The sequence below is a fragment of the Lepeophtheirus salmonis genome, chromosome 1 (genome assembly GCF_016086655.4).
Source record: "Lepeophtheirus salmonis chromosome 1, UVic_Lsal_1.4, whole genome shotgun sequence".
NCBI lineage: Eukaryota > Metazoa > Arthropoda > Copepoda > Siphonostomatoida > Caligidae > Lepeophtheirus > Lepeophtheirus salmonis.
In genome coordinates, this window is record NC_052131.2 from 41889040 (window position 1) to 41915093 (window position 26054).

A 26054-nucleotide genomic window follows, 5' to 3' on the forward strand; every position below is an offset into this window, starting at 1 on the left:
TATTCCATTTGTTTATAATAATTCACCTCAATAAAATTATTTTTTTAGTATTCATTTATTGTATTAAGTTCTTTTTGGGCCATTTGATATCTGTCACAAGGACGCGCTGAAATCTTGTGACGTAATTCTTCTTATAGGGCCCGGGGAGGGAGAGGGAAATCACATTGAAAATGGTCAAATTAATTAAGAAAGTTAAAAAATATATTCAGAAAATACTACATAATATACTAATAATCATAATATGAATGTTTCGTTGTTGTCGAAAAAGATCCTGATAATTAGAATTATATTTCTCTTGGATTCTTCAGACTATATCAATCCGACTAAGTAAGGTAATCCACAAAGTCTCATCATAGCAACTCTCCCTCTCCCCCAAAAAAAAAAACATCTCTTAATATTCCCTCTTGTAACCTATGTCAAGGACTACTAGAAGTCGTACTTCTAGTAGTCCTTGCTTAAGTAATCTGTATATATATAAAAGAAAGATTGTGTGTAGATGTCCTTTATACGTTCCCATACCATTGAACCTAGGAGGCTGAAATTTTGCATGGGTACCTCTTTTGAGCTGGGACAGCCTATGACGGGAGTGTAGATTTTTGGGGAGGTCATATAAGGGGGCTTATGCTATACACAAAAACCGTTCTTTGTAGCTCAAGGAGACTAGATAGGGGGTTGAGTTATATATATATATAACACGGTGTGTTTAAATCAGGATTAGGTTGGGGAAAAAAAATCCATAAAATCTGTTTGTATTTATTAAATCTACATTGCCGCAGGGTTACAGATATATATAAAAATAAAATCTTAACCCTATATCCAAAGGAATTATAGGCATTTTTATAATTTAACCAATTTTTTGCTTCATAAGTCTTTAAAACCTCAACGTTAGAAGCATATATAGTTTCGAAGTATATTTATTTAACGTGGATTATATTCTCAATTTTGTTTACACATTTTATAAAAAGCTATATACTTATAATGTATGCATTGTATATGTAAAATATATTCTCAATTTTTAAAGATGAAGTTAGTTATATTTAACTACACTAGCCCCCCCAAAAAAAAAAAAATCGTATGTGTCTTTTATTTTGAAATGATTCCAGCAATGTTTCCAATCGGCATGTACACACTCACTTACTTGTTCTGATTATGAACCTTCATTTTTACAAAACATAGCAATATGTTTGAAAGTACAATGCAATTTCGGAGTCACTTTTTGTCCCAGTTTTAAAATATTTCTTGAAATTCTGCAATATCAGACTCTCTACTAGACGAGAAATCTTTACTAAGCAATCTTTTCTGACCTTATTAAAGGCATTAAGAGGCTGATAAAAGAGTGCAAAGTAACAGGTAAATCGTCTTGTAGTTTATCCAAATAGTTCAAGAGTTTTTTTTTACATTGGTTCCCTTCCATACAATCCCCTCGATAGCCAATCCTAATTATACTGTGATTTGCAGCCCATTTGTATGCTTCATTGTTATCCCAAGCAAGATTCAGTCCATCTAAGATTTGATTAACCGCTAAAGCTCTGGAGGAGGAATAAGTTTGAGAAGCTGTGTATTCAAATCTCCATGTAGAAGAGGAGGGTGAATACAATTTAAAAAATATTTTGCTCTATTCATACGCCCTCCGCCATTTTGGAATGCTTGAAAGCATTGATAAATTCTTCCAATAGTTATCACTCTTGCATGCTCCCACAACACACCTTACTTCTCCTTAACTGGAGAACAACTCTCACAATACAGGTATCTGTATTTACTTGCATGATAGCCAATACCTGCGCAAATATTGACTAACTTCATGTCAGTTGCACAAGTAAATTCAACTTTTTATATGCCTATGAGTTTCAGCATTTTTTTGACGTTCTCACAGGTTTAATGAATGCCTTTGTCAATGCCAATAATCATCAATTTCTTTACTCTACTTGCTTAAAATTGTTTGGCAACTGCAAGTTTCTTTTTGAAAGCTGAATTGATAGGACTTCCAGTTTGTTTTACAAGATTGATGCAGGCCTTCAGAAACCCACCACCTCCATTTAAAACCTAGCTTGACCATGTAATTACAATTATGTATTTTTTGATTGACAAACTGTATGAATGAAGCAACATTGCTGCAGTACACAACTTGTCTCTTTGTTAATTTTCCTTCATCGGCATATTTGGTCTCAAATTAAATGAGTCTTACATTGAAATAGGGACTAATTAATTTACCATTATCTCTCATAGCTGAAACAAGATTAAGTGCAATTGCTTGCCGGGTTAATACAAACCTTTCTCTGTTGAGATGACTTATTTTAATCACTTAAATTTAAACTACTGTTTGTATTTTTGCAATCGTGTTAAGTGACAAAGGATTGGAAAATATATGCCGTTTGACAGATTCAGAACCAACAGCTAAGCTCATATGGTTTCCTCGAGTGCCTAATGTTAAAAAATTATCACCAGACTAATTGAACTTTTGTTTGATCAGAGAGCTAGATAATTTTTCTTTTGCATTGGAGTTAACACAGTGCTGATATGTTCCAAAGGTCCACTTTTCAAACAAGGATGTGAGAGTCCCGGACCTATTTTACAATGGCATTTGACATAAACTTTGTAGGAAAAAGAAGTCGGGCATTTTGTTTGAGTAGATGGCCTATCTTTTGATTTTATTCAATTTAAAATATACTCACTAGTTAAGGGCGGAGTACCTTTTATTCTTGCAATGCGACAAATTTAACAATGACAATCTAGTTATAGGTGGCAACAACTGAAGATGATCCACAAGTTTTTTTTTTTATTCAAGAGTACACTTGACAACGGTGCCACTTTTTTGTGCAGTTGCAAATTTCATTCGGCATCCTGAACAAATTCTAGTTGGTATTAAATTGGCAAATTCTGTATAGAAATTGAATAATTGATTTTTGACAAAATCTTTTTGTGTCTCAGATACTGGTCTATCAGATTTTCTAAGACATGCTAAGCAGAGGTTTTCAGCATGAGAACCTTTATAGTATAGCATAACTCTTCTATATGAACTATGAGAATAAGATTTCCTGTGTGATTGTCAATGATTAATAAGTAATTGTGTTTAGCAATCTGTTAAAGTTCTCTGCAGCTTATGAAAGTAAAATTAATTGCGTAGTAATGTCTATATTAACTTGTTAAAATGATTAATATGGTCGTTAAGATTAAGTTTTATAAAGGGTCACCTTGATTATATAAAGTCTTGTGCTAAATCCTGTTTATCTTTCGGTCTGTGTTGCTAACTTTTTATTAAGCCATAGATATTGGGTGCCTAGTTAAGCATAAACAACTCTTGTAGAGTTACTAACGAGGTGCATGAAAAAGTAACGTCGCTCAAGACTTTAATAATTTGAGAGAATTAGCAGGCCCATTGAAATGACGTAACAAATATAAGGAAAACGCGAACCCATACTTGTATTTTACTCTAAGATTACAATGAATCTAACCTTGTAAGTTGTAAGATTTGCTACTTGTAAATTTAGCGAGATCTGCAAGGAATACATCTGAGGGAGAAATTAAGACACCTCGTGAACAATGAAGAATCAAAGTGTTTCGGTTGACCATTTATTATTTATCTTGTAAGTGTAAATCCCTAGATTAGAATTGGTTGTTTTGAATTTCCAAGCGAATTTGAATTGTCCGCCAATTCAAAGTCATCAGACTCTTCCTAACTGGCAATCCAGCCCAGCAAATTTTGGTCAAAATCCTCATCCGATTGATTAGTGGCTGTAATAGTGCTACTTTGTCCTTTATTTGAAGATCCTATGAAATTGATTTAATTGTTGCTTAGTATTTGATTTATGTCGTGGATAAACAAAGTCTTAAATAATTTCTGAGGACGCATAGCCTGAATCATAGAGGCTTGAATGATCATTTTCAAGGTTTTCTATCTCTACGGACGGATTTTGAATCAATCAATCATGATACTGACCAAGGAATAGAGTTCGGAATCGATGAAATGCCTCTACAGGACCGGGATGGTCATTATCTTCTGCATGTTAAAAATTACTCCAGTATTTCAAAAAATTGAATGTAACATTATAATGTATAATGACCTAATAGGTATTGGTAATTTTAATCAAAGGTCCTAATTATTAGTAAGCAATGATTTACTTTGAAAAAACAATTTAATACGACAAAGGGCTCTACACTTTTGCTCGTATTTTTTGAACCTCATTAGATAGAAGAATCACAGACCTATCAAATAGAATCTGAATTGACAAGATGGTGAAAATTGGTCTTCTCTACCCCCTTGGTATTTACATTCAAACATATTTGATGGCAATAAATCTCAAAATTATGAAAAAATCATTATACCGACTAAACCGATATTCATCTCAATCTGGATAAGAGGATCTCGAGCCGATCTTGATTTAATCTTTATCATTTTAGTATTGTTCGTAAGGTAGTTGTAGAGGTATGACGTCCTCAATTTAAATGATTATATCGTCCAATCTTCATGCTGTTGTATCAAAGAAGTCTTCAAAAATATATTCATTACAACCAAGAAGCGATTTTGCAACCTTATTAAAACTCAAAAATTTAATGAAAAAATTAAATTTAAAAAATATATAACCGATGTCCTGCAAGATCTATTTGAAAAAGAAACAACAAATATATCCCTACCCGATTGTCATAATATGAAGACAAAAATTATGAGAAAATATTGCCAAGTTCGTGCTAAGATGCACGCAAAACTTTCTTGAAAGAGTCGAACAGAGAAAGGAGGAGTGAGGAACAAGGTTTGGGCTAGTACAAGTATGCATTAAATTGTGCAACACATGTCTTGATCATTGGCTAGTACATTTAATTATTTAAATGCATTATTTCCAAATAATATTATTTAAGTTTAAAGTGTAAAATTCAAATATAATATTATTTAGTTCTTTTTTAACTTTATATTTATTATTAAAATAATTAATTTTTTATTAAATTCTTTAAAAAAATAATTAAAAAAATATTAAGACCTATTTTACAAAAAATAACCATTTTAAATCATGAATCCTGAGAAAATAACAACTCCTATATCTGTCGGTGTAATAGTTGTAGCTTTAATAATATTTTTATTATTGTTGTATATTTTTTGTGTGTCCGCTTTTTCCATTGAGTCCTTTACTTGTCTCTAAGTATGTTACCACCACCACCACCTTGGGTATCAAACCATTTTTATATTTGATTGTTAGCAGAACTAAGACATTTTTAAAGTATTTAACACATAACGTAATATGTTATTTTTCGGCACATAGACATGTCGAGTGCGCAAGGAAACAGTCGTTTAAAGACTATTTTGGACCGGTTGCTGAGATGAAGTTAATTTCCGTAAATTTTTATTTAAAATAAGCAACTTTTAAGTAAATGATTTCATACCAATTTTTTCAATGACTCATTTCTTTGAGAAACTATTTTGACCTATCACTTGATTTTTAAGATGTTTCTTAATTTATTCGTGATTTTACTTTCAATATATAAAATTTTAATTATTGTAAACATATATCGGACTTGGTTTGATATGTTTTTCAACTTTTTTTTATCTTTCGGTCTCCTTAGGATTTCCGCCAATGTATTATAATACATAATAGATAATTATCTAATCTATTTCCTACTTATTAATGTGTTTCCTAAATGTTCGAATATTAACCAATTAAGTCTGCTATTGTTAATTAAATTTGTTATTTTTTCTGTTTTGATAAAATTGTATTTTTTTTAAATGAAAATACATAAATTAAATACATCTGATTATTTGCAACAATAAAATTTTTTATCGTTGCAAATCAAGATCATTATTGATGAAATATCACTTAATTATTAGATCAACAACCAAGAGTTAATCCCAAATGGATTTTTTTAATGCAAAATGTTAAGATGTCTTGTATCTTTAAATCTGTGATAAAGTTCTCTTAAATCGTTCAGAATTAATCGCTTTTGTATGTATTTCTTGCCAGTAGGCTCTCGTATTACAACATAATCTTTTTTACCAGGTAACACTCTACTTGAATCCTCAACAATAATACCAATATACTATAAAAACAGCTCTATATACTCTAAATAGTGCTCTTGTTGGAAGTGATCCCATTAAGATCCCACTCTGAATTTTAAATATGTTTTCAAACATATACTGATACATGTTCTACGAAAATTAAAACAAAATCGGTGGGTGCTGCTTGGCAGGGGCGCCCTTTTGATGGCTGCACCAGAGCCCCAAACTTTTATTTTTGATTAAAAAAAGATTATGATAGAATATAAGTTAAAGTTTGTGTTCTTGTACATCTTTTGATGTAATTTGTATTAAAATCGAGGCACTATGAGGGGAATTATTGTATTTTAAACAACATTGGTCCAATGTATCAGGCCCAACTTTGAGCGGGCCTAGAACAGCCCAGGTGAGTCACAGAACCCTAATATTTCACAAACTCTCTTATTTCATATAAAAAAGCCAGCTCACCAAAAATCATCAAAATCGGAGATGACTATGTCGTAAATTGCAAAAAAGTGTACACTTGACGTGGAATGCCCTTTAACTAATTAACTTAATCAAAAGTTAAGATAATACAGTTTAAAAAATTAAGTACTACTTAAGTTAAAAGCTAATTTTGATAAAAAAAAACTAATAACTAGATAAGTTAAAAGTTAATTAACTAAACTAACTAACTAGCTATTTTAATATAATTATTAAAAAGTTAATATTTCAACATCATGAAAAGTAAGGATATTTATTCCTCGAAAATCTTGAATTGTCTATTTTTTTGTTATTTCTAACTCAAAATCATTTTTTTACTGTTGTAACTACATAGTGTTGTATCAGTCCTTATTTTTTCGGTCCAGTCCATTCTTAGGAGCGATCTTTAAGACCGTCGGTCCTGCGGGATGTCAGTACTAGAAATGATTAAAAAAAGAAGAAATAAAGTTGATTAACGTTTATGATTGATATGCAGGACTGAACTGGACCGGACTTTAGTCCTGAATAAGGACAGCTACAACACTAGTTGTAAGCTTCGATCCTGGCTACGGAGACAGTTGCAAAAATTGACGAGTCCCATTCAAATGCAATTTGTGGAAAAATTGCATTTGAATGGTATGGGACATTTTCACTTACGTAATAAATTGCATCATAATTAAAGGAGACGCCATTTTAGGGTCTCAAAGTTGATATTAAAACCACAAAAAATTGAAAGATTTCCAATATACCTTGTTTAAACTCCACCAAATGGCTTAATGAATAAAAAACGAGTTAACACCTGCATTGAATACTACTTTATGCCAATGTTGGACACTGATGTTTGAATTAAATCAAAGTAATGTGTTCCCTAGAAATGATTAGATTTATATATTTTTTTTTCTTGATGGATGAGTGTCAAGAAAAGTAGGATCATTAGAAAAATAATTCTTATTTTTTCCATTATAATAGTTAGTTTGTATCTACAATATGGAAATGCGATTGTATAACGATGTAATAACATATTTTTAAAATAGTTTAGGGTCAAATATTTAATTAAAACTAGGCAATAGAGGGATAAAATTATAAAGGCAGTAAGGTTTAATTTCTTTTTATTTGTTGGTCCCATTTTGATTTCCAGTAGTTTACTATTTTCTTATCTTCATGGATAAAGGGATTTCATTGTTATAAAACTTGGTTATTTAGCACCCCCCCCCACTTCATACAATAGCGGAAATATTTAAGTATGTTGTGTTAAAAGGAAGAGAGTCTAATTCAAACCATCTCGAAGTAAAGTATGAGCATGAGCTATTAACAAAAAGTGTTGCAACTGTCTTCGGTCTCCCTTACTTTATACTTGAATTAATTAATTTCAAAATATTACCTTTTCCCTATAAACTAAATTGAGAAATTAAATAAATATTTAAATTTGTGATTCTTCATTACAAAAAAAAAGTCCTTAAGTCGAAATTATGTAGATTCTCAATGCAAATTAATGATACAAAATACACTTATCTTTGAATATTTATATAGTCCTCCATACTAAATTTCCCCCTAGTTGGTTCTTTATTTGACATAGAAAAAGTGTACCGATCTACTATTATCCCGTCTTAAATACTTGGCCAACTGTTATTATTTAATAATCTCTATTATGCAAATTTTGATAGCTTAAGATTCAGTTTTTACAATGTTCCGATGATCAATGGTGTTGAACAAATAATTAGCTGTCGATGGCTAAGAAAAAGTGGGCACCATGAGGACCCAGTACGAAAATAGAATTGAGATGCAGCGCTCCTCGGCACAGGATTGTCCCAGAAGGCCATATGGGAGCAGACTGGGGCATTAAATAAGACGATTTACAATATATTAATGCGGTTGAAGGTAGGGGAAGACCTAAAACACTCTCCCAGAGCAGGCAGGAAAACTTCCGTGTCCGTTAACCACCTGAAGTAGGCCTTCAATTAAAATCCAAATTCCTGACGTGGAAAGGAAGATGAAGAAGTCCCCATCTGTAGTATCCAGGGCTCTAAAAAAAGGCAGGAGGAAAGTATCTGCTGTGTATTACAAGGCCTCCGTTTACAGAACAGCAGAGAAAAGTGCATGTGGAGTGTGCAAAAAAGATTCTAAACCACCTCAAGGGAACCTCTGGACTCATTCTTATCTTTTCTGATGAGAATACCTTTACTGTTGACCCTTTCTTCAAGAGACAGAATGATCGAGTAGTAATATTTGGAGATTTAGCAGAGGAGTACCAATATGTCTTACCACCATACAAAATTCTTCTCTGATGAAGTTAGGCCTGTTTGCATTCAACGGGAAGGCTATGAAACCGTGCGGTTTAATTTAGGATAAAGGCTGAAGAGTACCTCAAAAATTTGGACACCAAAGTTCTCCTATTGATCAAATCTATCTTTGGCAATTACCCTGGGTATTTCAACAAAATGTAGCATCAGCCCACGATACAAAGAAACCCGAAGAGTTGCTCCACGCTGACATGCACTTCTGGCCGACGCAGAACCCAGACCTCAACACCTTAGACTGTTTTGTCTAGACGCACGTAGAGTCCAAGGTCTGCAGGAGACGCCACAAAAACACCATAAGTAATACTTATCAATTATTTTGAATATGAAGCATGTGTAAACTTGTTTTAATCCCCTTACATCTAAATTATTCATTATATAGTTAGGTAGAAACTTATAACTCCTTCAATTTTTTCCCCAGAATAATATTATAATCTACATTCAACGCAACCTAACCACCTTATTTTATTAAATTTCTTAATAAAGATTAAAAACTAAATTTATCAAAGATCAATCAAAATCGTTCTTCTTCAAAGGCATTTTTTTTAAATTGAAATATATGGACTTTTCTATAACTTCAGCTATAAAGCACTTTAAGAAAAAATTAAAAATATCTTAGGTTCTATAGAAGGTCCTTAATTTTACTTGAATTTTTTTGTTGTTATATACATTTTTTATTAATTGTTCTCAAGATAAATTAATAAATAATTCATTTTTCAAACGTGGAAATGTTTGTATCAATTTGTTATTTACTTTAATTTTCATTTACATAGTTTTTCATGTTCACATATGGCACAGAATCATAGTTATACTCAAAAAAACTTGATTAAAAAAAAAGGCTTTAAAGTTGAGGTTGAAATATTTAATGGTCCTTTTTTTGTTCTACGGTTTAAATAACAATAATTAAGGTTGATTTCAGCCTGCGGGCGCTCCAAAACATTCATTTTGTTGCATAGTGTATCTAGGATCGCTTCATTAAGGTTGAAAAAACATAAAAAGTATAGCTACATTACGAATTGTACTTTTGCAATATCTCATGAAAGCAACACGCATAATTGAAAATAGTATGATCTGTCAATATGCTAAAAAAACAAAAATCAACATGGTCACCCTAACGATTTACTGTGTGGTCCACTTTGGAGAGGGAAACCGACAAAACTTCAACGCAAATGTGGACTCACTGAAGGAACTCATAGTGAATACGTGGGAGAACTTGTCTGTGGAGTTTCCTATCAACTCCCGTAAGCCCTTCCGACGACGTGTAAAGGCTGTGATTGATGCTGAAGGTGGCCATATTAAGTTTGCAAAAGCCTTGTTTACAAGTTTTGTTAATTATTTTTTTTTGTTATATTTGTAAAATTAGAAAAATGTTTCTACAGAAACCTCTGAAGTCTACATTTTGCTACCCTACTTTATATATAGATATATACAAGGTGTGTCCAAAAAGTAAGGTGACTTTGTATTTTTAGAAAAAAATATTTATATAGTCATCAATATTTATGTTGTTTCTTTCTACGGAATCCCCTTCAGATACATTACACTTGTTTCAACGCTTTTTCCAATCCCCGAAGTACTTCTCATATACACTTTTCGGTAAAGCTTCGAGCTCTTAAAGTGATGCAATCTTTATCTCCTCAATCGTTGCCAATCTCTGTCGTCCTTTCATAGGTCTCTTCAGTTTTGGGAATAAGAAAAAGTCGTTATGATTTTTGTGTTGTTTTTGGCAAAAAAAATCCCTCACAAGTAAAGATGAGTGAGTAGGGGCATTATCGTGATGCAAAGGCCATTAATTGTTTTTGACAATTCCGTACGTTTTCTTCGTATTGCACGAGTATTGACTTGCTTGGGCGTTCAGAGTGAGGCTCGTCCTTGACATCTTCCCCACCATCTTGGAAGAGTGTGTACCACCTGTAATTTTTATTTATTACTCAGAACAGTTTCACTGTATGCCACTATCATAATTTCAAGTGTTTTGGTGCACTTTCAGTAAACTACTTAATACGGATTTTGATAAACAATTGCAAACACTGTTCGCAATTCAAAAACTTGCTTCTGAGTTGTCATTTCCACCTGCTTTGTTCGTTAATTTCTTACCTAAACTTTCTGTGCTAAAGGTTATTAAGGATGATGCAATTATGGCGTGGAAATAAAAACTATTGTGCTCCTTGCTCGCTAATATGTTTGAATTTTCTTAATAGGGTGAAATAATTAATTAGAGCAATAATATCTTGGAGGTAGTGTTCTTAATCCGTGATCTGATCTTTTTATCATTCAACGGTCCTAAGGAGCGATTAGTAGATCCTTCAGACCTAGCTATCTTTTTATATTCTTCACTCCTAGAGGGATTGAAGAATATAATAATAAATGAATGATAGCTATATCGTATACAATTAAAGTATTATACGTTATAGCGACACACATTCTATTTTCAACTTCAGGTATCTTGTGTTTTTGAAAGAGGTTATACTGAACAGCTGAAAGGACGTAGTAGAAATGCCTTTTATAAATGAAAGGTCTTCTCAAAATAGATATAGAAAAAATCTAGATATTCTGGTAAAATTACCACTAAAAAAATCCTATTCCTCTGCTTATAATAATTAAAAGTCAGTCCTTAGTTAAAATTTTTTGTTTAGTCCTAGATATTAAATACTAATTAGTTATAGTCTTATTATATGTTTAAAAAAAGAGGTATTTACTCAGGTGTAAAATTATAAGTATATATGTAGAGTATGATACCATGAAATATAGGTAGAGAACATGTACTTATATGAATTTATTTTCAATTTAAATGTATGCAGTGTCAACAAATTACTTTTGGTATTGTTAGTACATAATACATATAACGATATATACCAAAATAAAAATAAAATATACTTATTATGTTGTATAGCAAAAATATAATTATTTTTAAAAATAACTTGAAATTATTGAGTTATATTGAAGCATTTTAGCATTCAAATAACATAGAGAGAGAGATCCAATGTTGACAACGTGTGCCCTATTTAGAGAAATTCTGACTCTTTGGTCATAGATTCATCGTTATCATTCTTGACAGGTTCTTCTTCCTCTATTCTATCCATTTGATTCATCATATTAGCTCTCTTTGGTTGTTTTTTTACATGATAGCAACCCCCAATGATTTTCCATCCAATGCTGGCTCCCTCTCGATATTCCGATATGAATCCAAGGAAAATAATTGGATGAAGAAGAGTTGGGATAAACATGGCCCAAATAACCAGGATTTCATGTTCTATTTCATAAGGAAGGATAGTTAATAGTTTAGTTCCATTATAGGCTTCAATGAGACCTTCTAATTGTAATTTGTCCATGGGGGTTCTTGATATAACAAATACAAGGAATATGGCGAGTGTGAGTTTAATATATCTTTGAAATTTAGAGTTTTTGGTCCTTTGTAAATACATAAAGACCAAAAGTATAAGGAATACTCCCATGGGAACAAGGTAAGTGAGTATGACATTTGAAAACAAGTAGTTAAACCCAGGATCCATCATGACGTTAGGGTTTGAAAAGGGATTTGCGAATAGCATGCATGTACGCTTATCTGAAAATTACAAATATAAGTTATAAAGAGGGATAACAATTGAACTATAGGGTCAAACCTACTTTGGAAATACTTCATGTAAAAAGCAGCAGATATCCCAAAGCTCAGGGCTATGATCCATGTAGTTCCAGTTAGGAAGTAATGCCATTGATGAAATGTTGGAGGCCCAAGTTCATCTTCGTCATCCATGTCTACCATTTCTCGGGTTCTAATCGATGGGCACTGTCGACCAGGATATCCCAAAGAGGCCTCTTCCCACAAATCTACCGAAGCAATTTCTTCTTTAAGTGGTGAACTAGCCCTAAAGTTATGTAATGGGGGCTTTAAATAGTTGGCTCCCCTTTGCACAGATCCTCCAGAAATAGAAGCTGCTTTGTTGGAGTGATGAAAACCTCCTCCTGGAGTCAATCTCCTTTTCCCTCTCGAAGTGTCTGAGTATGCAATGGACGGAGGAGAGGAGACGTACTTTCCATGAATAGGTTGATTAATGACGGAGGGCGCTCGTGAGCCATTTGGACTACCAACTCCAACCACAGTCACTCCAGGTACTGACAATGTTGGTATGCTTTGAATATACTCATCCACTTTTCGATGATCATCCTCTTCATCAAGTGCAGGATCAAAAAAATCATCGTAGTATTTAGTTAGTTTCCTCGTGATTAAAACAATGCATAGACATAAAATAAGAAAAGGGTATTCTGCAGCCAGGAAAAAATCCAAAAAGCCAGATATCGTGCACCACTCACTCCCGGATATCCATTTTCCTTCCCCGAAAACTAACCAAGCTATAGCTGTTGGAATTAAAAATATCGTCACGAACAAGTCTCGGATGGTAAACATGAGTAAAACAATTGAGGGCGCATGTTTCCTTTGATTGGGCCATGTCCAAAAACTCATCAAGAATGATGAGTTTAAAATTAAACTTCCTATCATCGTAAGACCGAGTAAAACTCCATAGCCCCAGCTACGACGATAAAAGTTGTAAATTCCTAGATTGTTTATTTGCTTATTGAAAATTACATCATCACTTGGAGTACGAACCCAAGGCCGATAGAAAAACATGACTGATTCTAGAAAATAAGAAAAAAATAATACCAAATTGTATGTACTAAGAGAACAATCAACGGAAGTTATTATAATCGAAATGTAAAATTTTAATGCATACAAACGCATAAAATGAATTAATTACGTAAAGATTTAATTATTTAATCGAATAACAAATTGTAAAAAGATAAAAATAACGATTTGTAGGAACAAATCATCACCATTTACCAAAAAACAATTGACAGATTTGGCAAAAGAAAAAAAAAATACTATGTTTATTTCTGTAGATGTGAAAATTGATATCTTTGAAACATTCTTTCAGACATTCAGTTATCAATTAAATGTATTTTAAATGCTACATTATCAGCCATAATATGTTTATACATGTCTCCAACAATGGAAAAAGTCCTTAACCTCCCTCCCCTAGTTTTATCTACCCAATTGTAATAGTCATTTGTTCAAATAAGAAATATGCTATAATGTGTAAGTATAAATATAAATGCCATTGAGTTGAATACAAATGGATAATTAATTTATCAGTCCTCCCTTATGAAGAATTTTTAAAAGATGGTCTTTAAGTCTTATTGCCTATGTGTACAAAACATTACCAATTTTGTCTTTGCCGAATTTGTACAAAAAATAATAAGTATCTTTTGAATTTGTGAAATAATAGTTGAACTTGAGTGCAATAAACTTAGTCTTCTTACCTTTGTGTGTATTCTTGTTCTGTATTCCTTTGAATTCATATAAAAGTCATAGTAGTAGTTGTCCACTGGATAGAATTAGCTTGTGGAACATTCGGTCTCATTCATGGAGGTCTTCCACATAATCTAAACTGTCCTTATATGATGCAAGTCTATTGAACAAGAGTAGTTGTATAGATTTGTTATGAAGTTGCATACCTGGAACTAAGCGTTATACCTGGCTAGAGTAACAACGCCTGGAAGTTTTATTCTATACGTACACATTGATGTTAACATTACATTTCAATGAACCATTATAAAAAAAAGTATTTATTTGCATAATATTCGTATGAACTGCAATAACAAATGATTTATTTGTCCCTCAGAGTCCTCATATTGACTCGTAATAACAAGTTACTAGTTACTTATGTTTTATTTCTGGACAAGTTTTCCTTCAGTAATAAGTAAACTGAAGGATTTCACCTATGTATTATAGGCAGGCAGATTGTCATTGAGATGTTAAAGGATCCACCTCCATATTCGTTTTATTATTTGACAAATTTTATGGCAATTCAAGGGGAAATACTAATTATTATATTCACTTCATAATTTATTGAATTTACGTATTTCATAATAGATAATTTTACAATGGAGAAAGTGCAAATTAATGTCGTAAATATATAAAACATAATACATACAGTCAAACCTTGTCTAGCGGTCACCTGCTTTAAGTGTGTCACCGCGCTAAGCAGCTATATCTATTTTGCATTGTTAAAAATCAAAAAAACCTGGGTTAAGAGTTCACCAGTAATATACGGTTTCTTTATCGATTTTCCCTATCTAAAAGCTTAATAAAGGGGTTGACTGTGTATTGATATTACATGATTGGAATTTAATTGTTGCTGAAATTAGTCTATTTAGCATTATTATCAATCTATGTACCTATGTCTTTGGTTCAATATAAACAATATGTTTTTTATTAGAAGAAAAGATAAAGTAACCCTTAATTCACAATATCAAAATTGGATAGCATTTATTCAACTTTTTTATATTCGTATGCCATTGTATATTAAAGTGGTATTTTGTTGCCAAATGTCAATTTATCTGCCCTCCCTTCTTCCAAATTTCTAATTAGTCTTCTAAACGATGATTGATTGAATAAGCTCTTGTTAAACTGTGAACAATTCCCAACTTTTAACTGAATAATGGCTCCATAGTTGAGAAGAATAGGCTAACCACCAATTGATTTGTGCCTTTTTGATATCTTTTTGGAGGAAAGTTTGTGTGATACTGTAAAAGTAACAACGTGAGGGTGATTATATTTTGATTTCTAAAAAAATGACACTTACAAATTTCGAAATTAATAAATTGAAGAATAAAGTAATATTTCTTCTTGTTTGGTTTTTTATAGAAAATATATTTAGTATTTTGTTTTTGGTAAAGATAGCTTGGATTTAAATTTTGTTTTACAAAGAAAAAATAATTTGGATATTTTCGTTTCATTAATTTCAGTTGTATTTTCTATTTAATTCGATTTTTAACATGTGCCATTTACCCTTCATAAAACTATACATTTTATGAATTGAAAAAAAAGAAGTACCCGAGCATCCAATTCAAGATTTAAAAGGAAGACATATCCGTGCAAAAAGAGAACAGTTGCTCACCCTACATATTTCGATTTCCAAAAAAAGGACATATGGTCGGATCCGTGTTGGTTTTACGGTGTATTTTTTTTTAAAACTTTGAAATGAAGAAAATTCATATTTTTAAATTTAAACGTTTGTTTTGTTTGAAGAATATATATTTTGAATCTACTTTTTTTAAATAATTTTTGGGGGGATTTGGGTCTTTTTTTATACCTCCGCCAAAGAAATTGTCTCTATTTATTTATAAGTTAGTTTTTTAGTCAACAAGATTATATCAAAAGTTAGGGATAGAATTTGATCAAACTTGTTACGAAGATTATAAATGGTCATAGTAAGAAGCAATTAAATTTTGAGAAGTCTAGTTAACACAAAACATAAAATATGCCTAATTAACCATAATTTTGTAATAAATTGACATACTCAATTTGATTTAAAGCAAAGATTTTGCATTCTTTGTGCCCATTTTAGTTTCTAATTGTATTTTTATTTTAAATCAATCTTCAACTATTTTTCCCACAGAATACCGGACATTTTTTTCTATTTATAAAAAAAGTTCCCAGCCACCTAGGACATAATTTAAAAAGAGTTCATGGCTGGAGAAAAGAAAATGTTATGTTTTGAATAACAGATTGCTCTTTTTACGGTCAATTACAGTACAAACTGTCAAATTATATAGTACTTTGGTCACAGAACCAAATATAGCCCAGATCAAAGATAAATGTGTGGAACCTTTTCTTCATTTCCTTTTAAAAAATTTATTCATCTAAAGAAATAATTTTACTTTTTTTAGAAAATTTAACGCAAGAATCTTTTTAATGAATTATGTTTAAATTTTATCCAATGAAACGAATATTATTATAAAATAATATTTCTTTTTTTTTTAAAGGTGAATCTTTTTTCTATTTTTATACTCCTTTTATTTTTACAAAAAGGGATCTCCCTAAACCCTTTTATCAATGATTTCATAGCCTTATGTTTGATGGACAAACAATCAATAGTAAGTACAATTACATTGTATAGTACATATATATAAATATTTGACGTCTTATATTAGAGGCATTATTTTAAATAGTAAATTACAAGTACGTATATTATAATATATTATGACATAACAATGAACTCATTCAACCAAATCCATCTAACATAATTTATAGTTATATGTACAATATATATATAACGGATATGAACATGGTTGAAAGTATGTCAGCTGTCAATATGCTAAAATAAATCCGAAAATTAATGTGGTCACCATAACAATTTGAAGAATATTTTGGAGAAGAGCAGCTTAGCTGTCATGACGTTTTAAAAGATTAGCTGCAACAGGAAGGAAATAAACACAAATCCCACTCCGTATTTAGCATGGGCATATAGGCAGGAATTACTCCGATATCGATCCTCATTTCCACTCAGTGTTCAAGAAGGATTTCCCCTTATAACTCTTCAACAAATTTTCAGTATTGATCTTCGTCTTTCCTGCACTAGTGATTACTTTATTCTTATATGTTCTCTCGTCAAGAATATAAAAATTATGATAACAACTTTGGAAAAACCAAACACATATTCAGGTAACAACTACAAAAAGTATCTACCATTATCATATTATTTTCATCTATGGATATATTACAGAAAGGAGTTCGATGGTCATTCAAACAGAGGAGTGAAAAGATTATTGGTAGAGGCTTATTTATAAAAATTTTGTTAGTTCATCATGACTAGGCATATATTTATCTCCGCCAACAAAGTTGAAGCTATGTTATTGTTTGTCATTTGGTAACCGGGGATAATGGTAAAAGTTTCTAATCGATTTTGATCTAATTTGGTACGAAGATTGTATGAGAGGTCAAGGTCGTACAAAAAGTCAAAAATACATAATCGAATATAGCTTTGGTACAGAGCTTAAATTGATGCCCTTATGTAGTTTTAATAAAGGTGATTCATATAACAAAAAATCCAATTTAGGAAAAAAATCCATAGGCAGAGGCTCTACCACCAAGTGATCATTCTGTTAACTATTTAATATAGTGTTTAAATGAAAGTAAATAACACTTTCTGTCATTATACATATTTAGTGATGTAGGAGAGCTGAATTTTACTGTTTGAGTATTTTCGAGTTTTTCTTTAAAAAAAAATATATACTCAAGGAATTATGACCTTTACTCGTTACTTGTTACGCTGTTCTTGGCTCCTGAAAAAACTAGTCCGTCAAAAAATCATATTTTTTAATGAATTATTGAAACTTCGTCATTTTAAAAATTTGTGTAGTTCTCTAGAGAGATCACTCTGTCTGTAATTAAATAAATTATATATGTACATACAAAAGGATCTTATTATACATATAATACAAGAAGGACTGTCATAAATTTAATATAAGTTACTGATGACCACACAAAATTGTTTTCGTAATTTATGCTCCATAGATTAATCTAAAAATTAGTTTAACTTATTTGAATCGTAGTAATAAGCGTAATTCAACAGTTTATAGTATCAATATTTTACTATGGTCTGGTTAAGGCTTGTAACAAATATGTTTTTAGTGGCATTGATGCGTATTAATATGAATACATATTAATGAGAATATATAGAAAAAAGTTTTTAGACGGATAAGTTATTCAAAGCAATATTTAGTACTTCCCCTTGTCTTAAAATAAATCAAACAAAGATTATTTTTAAAACGAACTGGGGTAATGAGTACACATTGCAGAAAGAAAAGTCAACACATTTCTACCTGTGAAAAAACTTACATTCGAAATTTTGCAAAGAAAGGAGGTAAGTCAGGGAAGATTTAAATGTTATAATGTGCTCGAAAAAGAATCCCAAGCCGCCTTGATGAGTTCCGAGTACTACTCTGTTTTTTTTATTCATCAGAGTTTTTTGTCTCTTTTTTTATTTACTTAATAAAACTCGAGTGCCAATTTACGCGTTTTGCAAAATAAATTAGTGTTGTGAATACTAGAGCAGTACTTAACCGTTATAATTTTGACTCCAACTTTGATGTCGTAATAAAACTTTGCTTTAATTCGATTTTAAGTGATTTTTTTAATAGAACTATTTGGAAAATAGAAATTTCAATTTCTTTGAAAAAATCCATTTTTATTTGGAACTTTATTTAAACTAAAAAATGACTATATATAAATGAGAATTTAACTTAATATCAGTTTTGAAAAAAGTATTTGATAGAATAAAAATTCAGTAGATACCTAATTAGTTCAAAATTAAAGTAATTAATTCAACCAAAGAAATAATGGTATTATAATTTTTCGTTTATGAATATTCATTTAAGAAAAAATGGATTGCTCAGAGATTTTTATGACACATTGAACCTTAATTTTGTGAGCCGCAACCCCATTTCTAAAAAAATATTTTAGATGAATTACTTTTGACCTTTATTGTATCTAAAACACCCTCGTAAGGTTTTCAACTCTTTTAACTGTTTACTTAATATTTATGTCTGAAATCGCTAGAGTGGAATAATTTCCTGTAGTAGCATATTTAAATAATTACTGCGAAGGTAATTTATTTATTATATTATGTACATATACATTTCCAGCCCATCGCTTGACTCCCAGTAACGATATTGTCTTTTTGGGATCGATATTTTTAGTCCAATATCGATACTATACCGATATTCTGATATCGGTATTTGTCCCTAATATGTACATTCAATTTTAGTACTTTATGCTATTAAGGCAGATGTTCTCAATAATGCTTTAAACCAATTAACAAAACGAGGACCCACGTAATCAATAGCTGTAAATTGTCCTGGTCAACATTTACTTTTTTGGTTCATTAGAGGCAGTATTTTGATACTTTCTATCCACCTTGGATCAAGAAAATAACAACTGTAGCTACAAGATTGATCGTGTATTAACAAATATATAGCTAGAGTTGAGAGGATATATCAATTACGCTTGAATTTGTATTCTTTCTTTCCAACTTGTTTGGAGCTAAGCTTTTATTTGATATTTAGTTTTAAATTCATTTAATGGAACATACTCACTTCACAAATGTATCTCCATCTGAGAGGATCGTCTCATGAAGAATCCGCCTCCTTTGTACGAGATATAAAATGACAATAAAAAATAATTGAAACAACATTAATTTATTTCTAAAGTGGTTTCTATTCCTCAGCTTTTGTCATCAATATTTAACCCCTGATTAGTGAACTTCATTCCCTACTACAGTCAATTATATTCCAAATCTGGTTGAACATTCGTGTGTGCTCATAAAAGACGGAGAGTAACCTTAAGTATATATTACGGAGCTATAATTGTAAGTTCTTTTTGGACTTAGAGTAAAATTGAGGATAGATATAGGAGTAATTCTTACCAATTTGCCTGTTTATTTTCTTCTCTCCCTCCTCCCTCGTCAAAGCTGATGGTAGCTGATCTAATGAAACGTCATGCCGGCTAATCTGCTCTCCTCCAAAACATTTTTAAAATTGCCAGGGTTACCATATTGATTTTCTGTATCTTTTCTTTCATTTTTGTTTCTTTATTATCAAAATATTTTGACTAAATTTGTTTCACTTTTTCAGACTTACTATGCAAATATATGTTGAAAAAAAAATTTAAAAAATTGGGATCTTTTATATTTGAAACTTTAAGACAGTATTGCTATACAAATTCATTCAAAATTTGATAACAACCACTGTTTTTTTAAACAAAATATTAGTAATTTGTCATCAATTTTTGTAGGCAATTAAACAGACTCCTATAGTCATAGCTTATGATTCATAGGCCTGTGTTTAGAGTAGAAAGAGCTTGAAGAATCATGTATCCAACGATTTACAAAAAAATATACATGAAAATTTAATATGGAGGTTTTGTGATTAAAAAAGAGAAAAGTTTCGATAAACAGATTAATAGCAGAAGTTAATTAAATAATTATGTATGTTTTCTAATTCATGGCTTTATACAAGGGTGGGGAATGTCCAAAATTATTCTTTTTGAGGGGTAAGAGGGGGGTCAAAAATTGAATTTTTGAAGAGATATAAAAATAAGCTATATTAAAATTTTTGGGGGAGGGCAAGTTAAAGTGATTTTTTGTTAATACTTTTACTTATGACTAGTTATTATGTAATAATAGTCCTATTTATTTTTGGAAAAATATTTTTAAGAAATTTTATATAAATCATATGAATATATTTATTGATATCTTCATTTAAAATATTCATAAAAATTATAAATAATATATCCAAATAATTCCTGGGGAAAAACTGTCTATAAATATAATCTTTTTGCCTTTTAGAAAGGTAAAATTAAAAGAGTATATTTTGAATAATTATAGTAATATGTATATTATCTTACCCACAGAAATTACAATCTACATGGGTCTTGAAGAAACTAATCTATTGATACACAGATATTGTTTATTTATGAAATGTAGAAAATGATCCTTATACCGAGAGTAGTGATGAATATCGTGTTTTTTTGGTCATTTAAAAAAAAAAGATACCGAAAGTCGACGTGATAACCCTAAAAATTTGAAAAATGTTTTGTAGGAGAGCAGATTATCCATCATGACGTTTCATTAGATCAGTTGTGACTTATTAAATCCATAATTTATACTGGTACATTATTATCTTTTGCTACATTATTTATAAGTGATATTGTAATACTTTACACAAGTATAATTAGATAAAATATAATTATATATTTTTTATGTATCAATTGATTGAACTACTGGATGAAACTTCCTGTAGTAATAAATTGTTTAAATTTCCATGAAGATGATCGTTATTCCAATGGAGATTGTAATATTATTTCTATTTTGAAGTTGTATATTTCTTGCTACGACTCTAATGAAATATATTTCTTCTTTTTGTGAGTTTTTTGTGACTTTTGGATTCACCGATAGCATATAATTAACTAATTTATATATTGATAGTCGGCAAATAATGATTCAGACTGAGATTATCTCTTCTAAGTAATTTATTTCAGTTGCATGAGAGGTATTTAAATTATTCATCGGTGGACCAGAAAACAATTTACCAATCAACTATAGGACATGAAGTTGGTTGATAACTGAATTTATTATACCCAAAAAATTAATTGCAATTCAAAAAAAGATGTTGAATAGTATTTAATACTATACATCTTGTTGAGGCTTAAATAAATTTATTGTAAATGACTTCAATAACCTAAAAGTTATCATTATTCAGCGATTATCAAAATATAGAGTAGTTAGTTGTAAGGAATGGGTGAAACCTAAAGTATACTTCTTCGGTGAAGAAGGGAAAAAAACAAAACATAAGTCATTTAAATATATAAAGTTTGACTGTCTACTAGCTATTATTAGTTTTAAAGATACAATACAAGCAATATGCAAGTTATCAGTTCTAAATCAATAAGCTCAATTTCGTTCCATGTAGAATTAAATAATTCAAAATTAATACTATTAACATCTGAAAAGAAATCGTTGGAAAAAAAAAAAATATATATATATACATCTACATGATAATTGATAAAGTCACAAAGTTTGGAACAATGAAAAACATTCTCCTAATTCATAAATAGATAAAATAAAATTTAAGACCAAATTAAATTAAGTAAATTAAAGTATGTTAATGTATGTCTGAATTCAAAAATCCCATTGAATTACAAAAAAGAAGATATCTTTCATTAAAATTGTAGCAAGAAGTATATTACTTCAAAAAAGCATACATATATTTTATGAAAAAAAAAAAAAAATTGGAATCAGCGTTTGAGTAAGGATAATATTAAAAAATAGACAAAATTATATTGTTTAAGGAAAATTCCATCCAGTGCTTCAATCAATTGATACAGACAAACTATACAAGTATATTCTGCCAAATTATGTATGTATAATATAATATAGCAAATGATAATAATATACTATAATGAATTAAGGATTGAGTTGTTGTATTTAATAAGGGGTTATATACTAATAAATATATTCAATTTTAATAAATTCATCATAATTCCCTTGTGAAAAAATGATCGGTGGCGCCCACTACTTTCTTAACATACCTATGTAATGTCTGGAACTGTTTCTATAATCACTTTTAAACTACATTTGTACTATTTATGTATTACATTTACTTAAACAAGTTTCCTATTGACGTCATCAGAAATAGAAGGAAAGAGAGTTAATTGATAAATCTGCTGTATTTGCCCTACGATGTTCTTGTTGCCTGACCTTGTCATCGTACAATTTGAAGAGGTCGTTTTTTGTTTTTTTTAAATAAATAAAGTTGTTGTATATTTTTCATTCAGCTATTTTCAATAATTTTCATTAATTTACTCTTGTGTAATGTAATGGACCTGACTCTACGTACTATGAACTCAAAAAGTTATTGCATATGATTTGTATTTGATATTAATTTATGTCAATCAAAAGCCTTCGCTTAGAATGACTGTCATTTCATACTTTGCCATTGATACATATTTATATATAATTAACAATTCCATGCATATAATAATGAATAACTATTCTCTAAAATTTACTTTCAGTTGGTAACAAAAAAATACTAAAGACTAGGTAGTAACATTTGTTCTTTTCAAATATATTCTTTCCTTTATGATAGTAGAGAAAGAGAGTGAGTAATAAAGCCAGTAATGAGGGGGAAAATGAAATAAACAAGAACATTGTCAAGAATAACTCCGATGTCGATCCAAAATTCTAATCTGAGTCTAACAAGGACTAAAATTATACCTACCTCTGCAACATGTCCAATCAGTCCGGTCCTAAAAAAAAATGGACAGTCCTAGGATGGGTCCTTATTGGTCTTTTATGGTAACTACAACAGCTTCAATGACGTCATAGGATAACTATAACGTATAATACTTGGATATTAGACGTTATAGATATTGTTAAATAATTCCTTCGTTATTATATTCTTTAATTCTAGCTATGAGTAAAGAAAATAAAAAGAGAGTTAGGACCGTAAGACTGAAGAACCCACTAATTTCTCCTGAGGATCGTTCAATGCCAACAAGGATTGGACCAATAAAAAAAAGACTAGAAGAGGGGAAAAAGATTGATTTAAAATAAAATAAAAAAAAACCGGGTAAGCTACAAATACACGAAATTTTCACCTATCATCAGCGTGGAGATTAAGTAAATAAATATCGCACTCTTAGTTTTAAAATGAGCTCATGACGTCACTTTAAATAGCGAATATTCAAGGTTGAAATAAAATGTCACAACGTATTAAAATTGAATCTAAAAAGTCCTTATTTTTTTTAAAGGAATGACTTAGTTTTACTCATATATACACATAATACTTAAAAGAGCAATAGTTATTGATTAAAATCAACTTTCCTGTGCATTTACAGCTTATAAATGTCACTCATTACAATTCTTTTGACATATTTTTTTGTATGATGAATTCTTTAATTAAATATAACGTAGAAAGTGCGATAGCAAAAGGATATAATAATGACTAATGTATTCTAGGTAGCTACAATATTCTGATTAACAGATGTATCCATCAGTTATTTTTCTGATAGCTAACAAGTGTATAAATAATAGATATTTGACGTCACTAAAGTTGCTAGTATATTCAGGAAAATTTTCACGAAGAGAGAAATAAGACTATAATTTATACTTTTTTACAAATGTTAAACCATTACGTTAATAATGTACAACCTTTCCTCTTCTGAAGTTTATATTCAAATTGAATTGAAAAAAAACAAAAAAACAACTTCTTATCAACAAAGTTTTTTTTTGTAAAAACATACTATATCTATGCTTCATAAGTAAATGGAATTTATTTAACATCATGTTGCCATATGAACACAATGAATTTTAACACATGCATAGTTTAATATCATATATGTTCAATTTTTACCTACACCAACGAAGTTATAGTAGGGGGTGTTCATTTATGAAAATGAGCAAATTAATTTTTTAGACCAACTTTTCGGATGCATAAGCGTCTTTTAAGGACTCTAGAGAAAAAAAAGAATAATTTCAAATATTCTAAATCATATTAAGGTTTAAAGCCAACTGATGAAAAATTGGAAGTTTTTCTTCAAGCACCCAAGCCGAGCGGTCTCACTAAATTGAGAGCCTTTCTGGGAATGGTGAATTTATTCTTCTTAGAGCCACTAAAAAGTTTACTGGGAAGTTCTATTATTTGTATTGGGGATAAAGGGCGAAACAATTCATTATTTAAGTCTAAAATTTTTTTGGTTGATAAATGTTTAATTCATTTCGATCCTAATTTTTAACTTATGTTGTTATTGCAGATTCAAGTAATTATGGCATTGGCGCCGTTTTGTGTCATGAAGTTAAAAGAGCAAAACACCCAATTTATTTTGCTTCTTGTACTTTAAGTTCTACCGAAAAATATTATTGCCATGTAGAAAAAAAAAACATAAAAAATTTCATTACTATTTGTTGGAGAAAAGTTTAGTTTAATTACTGATTAGGGCTATTTAATCCTAAAAAACCTCTTCCACATTTAGCAAAGGGTCGTATTCAGGGATGGAGTATTTTGTTTCAAGGATGTAATTTTACTCTTCTTTATCTATCGGGCGAACTGATAGGGACGGCCGATACTTTCATTTTTTTACCAAAGAAAATAAGCTGATATCATGGTCTAAGAATATCGTAGATAATTTGGATACAGAGTGGCCCGTTTGAGCTTTTCTGTTATAGAGAAATCTTGTCTTCCTGTATTTCTTGTGCAAATCCATGTATAATATCAATATAACTTTAAATACTTAATATTTCATCTTAATTTATATTATTTTCATATTTTGACTTCAAAAAGTAAAAAGACTTCAGCACATGAACCAAAGTAATTCATTACCTTAATATTTGATTCAAATTTTGAATTTAATTTAACTGATATGATCCAACCAAAAACCAATTATTGAACATCCAATAAAATTATTATATAAACGGTTCGTAATAAGCTAAATAAGATTTAAAAGGATAGTGTAAAGTTGTTTAAATTGATTGATTTCAGAAATGAACTTAATGGCTTTTGATTTTTTTCTTTATACTTTGATAATACAATTTTTAAAAGCTATAGTATATTTTAAACTTCTTGTTGGTTGTGCTTGATAGTTATTGTATAGTAATAAATATATTTTATTTTTGAATTTTTAACATTATTATTTATAACAAGACATAATTACTGCATAGTTTATATTTATGATCAAAAATTGAACTTCATTTTCAAGCCAAATAAATGAAATTCCTTTTTGAACGCAATTCAAATCCAGTTTTTCCTTCTGTTCAGATAAAGAAAAAAGACCATCATCATGGTCTAAAACAGTTTCAGACAGAGAATCAAAATTATTAGTTCTTTTTCCACGTTATGCTTCAGGAATTTGATTAGTGGTCTACTCAATGTATCCCTTACAGACTACATATTAAGCATAACACACCAGTAGCTTGTGATACATT

At 30.2% G+C, this 26054-nt stretch overlaps 1 protein-coding gene across 1 annotated transcript; it reads right to left on the reverse strand.

The window, feature by feature from the left end:
* Positions 1-11497: 11497 nt before the first annotated feature.
* LOC121129258 (uncharacterized) lies at positions 11498-19723 on the reverse strand. Its single transcript, XM_040724972.2, has 4 exons — positions 19672-19723; positions 14053-14253; positions 12364-13371; positions 11498-12301 (listed from the first exon to the last, which is right to left on the reverse strand). The coding sequence occupies exons 3-4, from the start codon at positions 13361-13363 to the stop codon at positions 11742-11744; spliced, it is 1560 nt and encodes a 519-aa protein (XP_040580906.1). The 5' UTR covers positions 13364-13371; positions 14053-14253; positions 19672-19723; the 3' UTR covers positions 11498-11741.
* Positions 19724-26054: the final 6331 nt, after the last annotated feature.